The 7,434-nt window shown below is 36.0% G+C and overlaps 1 protein-coding gene across 1 annotated transcript; it reads left to right on the top strand.

Annotated features, from left to right (window-relative positions):
- Positions 1-986: 986 nt before the first annotated feature.
- Positions 987-5,692, top strand: LOC123759987 (membrane protein FAM174A). The gene is made up of 3 exons (XM_045745290.2): positions 987-1,545; positions 2,305-2,440; positions 2,945-5,692. Exons 1-3 carry the CDS (start codon positions 1,134-1,136, stop codon positions 3,078-3,080), a joined length of 684 nt encoding a protein of 227 aa, XP_045601246.2. The 5' UTR covers positions 987-1,133; the 3' UTR covers positions 3,081-5,692.
- Positions 5,693-7,434: the final 1,742 nt, after the last annotated feature.

The raw sequence follows: 7,434 nt of genomic DNA, 5'->3' as shown, positions 1-7,434 counted from the left end.
ACCTGGAGCAATGTTGCTGATGTCGGAAATCAGCAGTACATGTTGTCGCGTTGGCGGCAGCGACACTACTGACCGGCTGAGCTTTCAACGACCAACCGCCGTTTGAACGCCATTTTGAAATTCCAGGCGTACTACCCGAAAAGTGCGTAAACTAGTATTTGCGTGCATTATAGGCCATTCCAAGAAACCTTATTGCTATGAATATCTTGTTATCTAACAAACGAATTATTTATGTTAATATTTTTAGCACATATGTTAAATTAGGCCATTTTTCATTTAGAGGGGGTATATATATATAGCTATTTACATTTTAAGTTTGAAAAATTACCGTACAAAATTGAATGCAAAGATAAGATAAGATTTATTTATACAACCCTGTTTGGAAATTAACTCCTTTTACAATGAAATAAGACGCAAATAAGAACCTCAATTGTGTAGTGAATTTATGCATTTTGTTTTGATTAAAAGCTTAGGTAGTACAATGTACTACTTCTACTACTAATACCATATTATATATGAGGGGCTACTAAATAAAATTAAAGCACAAGCATGTTCACCTAATATCATTAGCTGACAGGTGAAATAATATGAAAGTCGGAAACTATTTGATTCTCTTTTAGAATTTCTACTAATCCTTTCTTTCGTCGAGACCAATATATGTCAGTGACCCCTCAGATAAATTTCATTTGCAGAAATCAAATTAAATAGCTACCCAAGAGGAAATCAATTCTTATGGGTTTCATCCTGGTTAAGGTCATTATAATAAAATATGTAATCAAAATATAGTATAAAAAGTGGAGGATGATAGCTAGCTCTGTCATATCTACATTAAAAATAAAATTACATTTTACATTCTCACCCAACTCTCTGTGTAGAGTTACTAAAATAATTTACTTTGAAATAATAAATATGAATTAGAAATTACATGAATTAGGAAGATATTTAGTTATGAAAGAGATATAATTCCTGAAGACTGTGATGACAACAGAGGCGACTGACGTTCCTGTGGGTGACGTCTGCGGCGGCTGTGAGACGTCTTGTTGGCACTCCGTCATGGTGGCCTTCTTAACACCACTCGCCTATAACGCTTAGTTAACAAGAATTTACCGCTTAAGGGCCTTTTATTTAGCAGTATGGGTGAGTGTGAGACAGCCATACACCGGAAGAACAGCACTGAGAAGGATGTTCTACCACCGACGAGATGCTGTACCTTCCTCGCCAGGAACATCTCTGAGCCATTCTTGTTCAAGATTTTTGTGGGTGTTGTTGTTTTCTTAATATTCTCAGGCGTTGAAGGGGCAGAAGGGCCGGGAAGCTTGAAGACTGGAGCAGGTAGCCACGTGTCAGTAGTCAGGCGTGACGTGTCAGGGAAGACTGGAGACTCGCCGCCATCCAAGCCTGACAAAGTACCTTCAGAAACACCTGTTGCAACGCCCGAGGACAAAAAGTCTGAATCAAATGTGACAACTAAGAGCCCAGTAGGGCAGACAGGGCATGTTAAGGCTGAGAGTGACAACCCTGGCACGGCTCCCACAAATGATGCAGGTTGGTCGCACGATTGCTTATTTTAATTATGGATATAGTTCATGTCACTCAGTTTAGCATGTTTTTTTCATTTACTTGGTAAATCTCTCTATATTAGGGAGATATTTAAAAAAAATTTAACCATATTTTACTGTTAAATTTGATGGTACAGATGTATTTCTTATGCTAAGTATATGGAAAATGAAAATAATTTAATTTTCTATTTAAATTGCTATGAAGATCCTTTCCCAATGTATTAAACTCCACATTAGAAAAGAACAGCTACCAGGCTGTTAGAAAATGTTTAATGTGGTGCCAATATAAAAAGGTAAAAAACAAATACAGCTAAACTACAGGCCAGTATGACTAAGAAGCTTCACCTGAATGTTATTTCATGGATGGCTTTATTTGTAGGCTTGTGGCCCACAAACTTCCTACCCATTTATCCACCCAATAAACACCTACAACTGCCCACCTATGTACCTGCCACCCATTAACAGCCTACTTACACTTATTTATTGTGCATTTTTTAGATTGTCCACAACTGTATATGGCTATACAATACAGTACAATACATAGTTGAGATGGACAATATTTGTATTTTTAAGAACACTAAATAATATTTTGTATTGTAAAATATGTCTGGGATAAGGGACTGGTGATGCCTTTCCTTATCAGCTGCAATTGAAAAATATCTAGTTGCATTCTGGGGTATGTAAAGAATATATATGTGCAAAACAAATTATACAGTACTGTAATTTGAAATTTAACTTATTTTAGGTGAAGAGTCCATAGATGAACATCAACCTATGCGAGGCCTAAAAGGAATATCTTCGGAAGCAGTTTTGCGCGGCTTCTATGTGTTTGTTGGAGTGGGTTCCATTGTGCTTATGTACATTATTGTCAAACTCTTAAGGTAAGAAAATAAATTTGTATTTTGTCAGAAAAATTCTTATAGATTTGCAGTGTTCAACTTTTTAATCGATTCTGGTATAGATCAGCTTACCATTATCTGGATTATGCTTTCATAATACTGTATTATTAAGAACCAATGCCTCATTACTTGCCTTAATGCCTCAAGGGCCAATTATAATAATTGGTTCTGAGGCATTATGGCAATATAGTTTATGGTTGAGTGCATACTCGTATAAACAATGGTCAACCTTAGTTTTTCTAGTGCCAATGACTTTGTTTTTATGACTAGTAAATTTCCCTCAGTTTATCTTTGTCACTCAGCCATTTGCTAGCAGGATGAATAATATCTTTTACTTGGCAAGATAACTTTACAATACTATATAATATATTAATTCACACTGCCATTGGGCTATGTACTAGGATTACCAAAATTTATAAGATCTCCTGAATCAAAATTTTAATATGATAGCAGAGAACTTCGATTGTCATGATTTCTATTTTTCAGGCTTCGACGTCGACGTGCAACAAGAAAGTACAGGGTATTGTCGCATGGTGATGACCAGGAGATGTTTCCCCTGGCTGCAGATGATGGAGATGATGAAGAAATATACAATGCTGCAGATCATCAGACACTAAAGTAAAAAATTATGCAAATATTGTGTTCAGTTTCCATAAACTGCAGGGAATTTGATTTCATACAAGGGAGCATTTGTACCTGGTTTGAGTTAGATGTAATTATTATTTGTATTATTCTCATACACAAAACTGAATGAAGATGAATGTAGAAAACTGGTATACTGGTAGTTAAGAAATGTTGATTAGCTGCAGTGTATGTAATATAGTATGAATCATAAAAGAGCATACAGTATAGTAGTATTTGTTAAAATTGGGCATTATGTAAAATAAATTACAGTGTGTGAGAGGTGCATAGTTAGTTTTAGGTTTGCTTGTGAAATTGTTTTTGAGCAAAGAGCTTGAGAGTTACTATAGTTACCGGATATGCATGGATGTGTGTAATGGAGCCATTTTATACATGCGAGTAGATAATTTAGGATTGTGCCCATATACCGGCTGCTGATCTGTAGGAAGATCTGCTGTAGGACTGAATGTTAAGTACCAGTTGAAAGGCATCATGGAAATTAGCTGGTTTAAAATTTTACATTAACTTTTATGGGTTTATCTTTGTTGACAATCTTAGACAAATAATGCTGATTACATTTCATTGTTAACATAAAAAGTTTAACTTTGAAAAAGCTTAGCATCATTTTTTTACTACCTAGGGTAAGGTTGCTATTCCTCTGCCAATTAAATTGCTATTTTGAATGAGTGGAATACAAAATTTTGCAAATTGAAAGAGGAGATGTTTATTTACAAAATAACATCACCATCAAGGTTGTAATGCAAAATCTATTGAGATATTACCAAAGATACTGTATTGTAGTGGCCAAAGTTTTAGCCTGGTTCATTGGTGTGCAACCCAGTACAGTATATCACCCTTTTTTAAATGAGTACAGTATAGCCAGTTTAAAAATGTGTATACTGTATTATATTTATATTGCAACCACCTTTGTAATATATATTACGTAGGTTAAAATATTAGTCTACACTAAAGTATATTATCAAGTGTTGGCATTGGTTTTGGTCACTTGGCGTTGGAATCATCTCGTAAACTCCTTGAGACAAACCAGATGTCAGGTCACCTGCTAACACTGACATACTATACTACAGGTGTATATTAAGACACCTTTAAAGATGTATTGCTAAAAATCTCAAGCACATAATATTGTATAAATCACTAAGGTGGAATAATGATGACCAGGAACTATCCATTTTCTGTGTCTTGAGGTTTCCAAGGGTACACATATTAGATCCTACCTTACTCCCTCACAATTAGCTTCAATGAGAAGCTGGAACTAACCATATTTTCTGACCTGAAATGTTAAAAATAATAAACTTATATTTTCAGTTAGCATATCTTCCCTGTTTGTATATTCTGTACAAAACTAATATACCTGTATTTCAAGATTTTCTGATTTATTGGTTTTTGGTTTTCTGCTCTCGTTTTATGAAACACATTTGGTAATAGTTTTCATGTTTTGCTGGGAGTGTCCATTACTGAAGCTAGCCAATTACTGAGGACTTGACCTTATAGTTTTTGAACTGTTGGTATATAAACCATTATCCATTCTGTCTTCCATCACCTTTCAGTTTCTTCTCAAAATACATGAATAAAAGAAGAATTGGCTTGAAATTTCAGTATTTTCTTAAATACAGTATATAGCTTTTAAATTAATAATTAAGTTCTTTAATAGAGCTTCATTGATACTTCCTTCATGCATTTTTATTTTTAACAAAATTTTTACTGTAGTCACCTGATGATATTTTCTAAACAACTATGTACTTGAATAAGTAATACAGTATGTTTATTTGGCAAGTGCAGTTCATGCCTTTTTTTATTAAATTTATCAGGCATGGATCATGTACTATTATTATTATACTGTACAGTCGCCATCCCACACTCCAACCAGCTTGAGACTGAACTAGGTCGAAACACTTTAGTTATTTATATTTTTGTGTACCCTTCTGTCCCCACATCATATAAATTTTTCCTGAAAACACATCATAATATAGGTTTATTAAATACAGTAAGCTAAAGACATCACAATACAATATTGTATTGGTATAGTACATAGTATAAAATGAAATAAATGTTTAGTAATACATTAAATACTATAAAGATACAGTACTTGTGTACTTGCAAAGGGTCTAAGTTTTTAGTCCACATGCTGTAAGCTCTTGGAATGTTGTCCAGGTGACTATGTTGTGGCAATTGAGGATCAAGGTAAAAGTTGAGGCTTAATGCTGAGCTGCTTAGAGTTCAGGGTTACACATAGATGGAACACAAAAGGCTTCAGTTTGAGGTCTCTTGGCAGCCCTCTCATAAATGTGTATCAGTTGTTTTAAACCTTTTTTTTAATTCTCGGAAAATCTCTGTTGACACAGTAAAAATTTATTGTACTCCAAGTATCAATTGGCCTTTTCTCCATGAACATTAAAATTGTTTCAAAATATGTGTCAACTTCCTTCATGTTTTTCTTATTGTGGCCCTCTTCCTCGTCCATTACCAACTTTTGAATTCTGTGAATATTATTTCCTTAACTTAGTCGAGGAGTTCCTTGTCTCTTTTTCTACGACTGACTTTATTTATACCACAACCTTTGAACAGTATGAAGGTTCCCAAGATAGTGTTCTGAGCACTACTCTTTTTTTTTTTCTTTTTCGGGTTGCACTGAATGGTCTCAAGTCCACCCTCCCCCCCCCCTCTGGCATTTTCTCAGCACTCAACAATATCAACTCCTCATCTCATGATTGATAAAGTGTTATCTTGAGCTACCAATCATGGTTTCAAGTTCTCTATGACTAAGACTTTGTTCTATGACTTATTTGGAGACATATCATCCCTTGTGTCCTGTTTTCATTCTATGATAATCCCATTATGTATAAGGATACTGCCAAACTCTTGGGTTGATCTTGGACATATGTCTGTCTTGGTCACCCCATGTTTCTCACCCTCCAAGTTGAATAATCAAAGGCCCTTACCTTACTTAATCTTGTTCCATATTACCTGGGGGGCTGATAGCTGCACACTCTTCTATTTTCACTCCTCTCTTGCTCTGTCTAAACTCGATAATGGCTGCCCTGCATATTCCTTAGCTTCAGCCTCAACCTTTTGTCATCTTGATGCTTTGCATCATACTGGGTTATACCTTGACTCTGATGCCTTTCATTCATCCCCTGCCAAGAGTTTATATGTATGAAATTTTGCAAGAACTTACCCACATGGTGAAGGTTTGTACTCTCTCTACTAATTTGATAATCCTGTTCCTTTAACATTTATTACATTTATTCCTATTCTTACTCCATTGCCGTGTTCAATGATGGGTCTAAGTCTACCAACCGCGTTGGCTACTCCATTGTTTTTTCTGATCTGACCGACGTGTGCTACCTACCCCATGAAGACGAGCATCTTCATGGCGGAATTTTAGGCAACTTTGTATGCACTTCATCAGCTGCTTTTTCTGCATCAATGTTTCTTTTTCATTGGGTGGATTATTGCTGTGCCCTCATGGCTCTTGAGGCTTTTAACCCCTTTACATCCTGTGGTGGTTAAAATTCAATACAGTACTGGCTGTTTCTAATCTCTGGCAGATATAAAAGTCAAGTTTTACTTAGTTCCCAACCACATTGAAGTTACTTTGAATGAATTTGCAGGCGCTGACACTAAGGAGGCCATTCATGCTTGTAATATTTTCTGGAAAGAGATTCCTTATTTCGATTTCTACCTGGTCACTCATTTTGTATTGTGTGACTGTTGGCAGGGTCACTGGGCTGGCATTATGGATAAGAAACTACATGCTCTTAAAAGTGACCTTTCTCCTTGGCCTTCCTCTTACCACCATAATAGGAGATGGGAAATGGGTTTGGCTACATCGTGGATCAGTCACACTTGCATAACTCATGGTCACTTAATGGAACAATATCCTGCTCCCTTTTGTCCAAACTGCATTGTTCCACTTAGTCGTGCACCTTCTTGTAGAACGCCTTGATTTTTGGGATGATCGTATGATTTGCTTTCCTAATGTCCCTAGGGAGTTCGTTGACCCTCGATAAATCCTTGTTAAATCCATTCCTATGGTATCATTTGTCTTGTGTCCTTCTGTTCTAATTGGTAACCTTCTAATCTATTGGGATCTTGAGTGATACTTAATGCCTTTTGACTATCTAGCAACACAGACTTATGCTACATAGTCTGTGTTGTCCCAGTCCCAGCTTTGTGCCTTCTTTCATTAATTACTTGCACAAAACCCTCAATGCCTATGTCACCCTCTGGAGGAAAGTTACTACATGTGGGCCAAAGTTTGTTCTAGCCCATACTTCAAGGTCAGATGTTTGGCCATATCCCATGCACATGCTCCATACTTCATACAGATTAAC

The sequence above is a fragment of the Procambarus clarkii genome, chromosome 16 (genome assembly GCF_040958095.1).
Source record: "Procambarus clarkii isolate CNS0578487 chromosome 16, FALCON_Pclarkii_2.0, whole genome shotgun sequence".
Lineage (NCBI taxonomy): Eukaryota > Metazoa > Arthropoda > Malacostraca > Decapoda > Cambaridae > Procambarus > Procambarus clarkii.
This window is presented reverse-complemented; position numbering and strand designations above follow the sequence as displayed.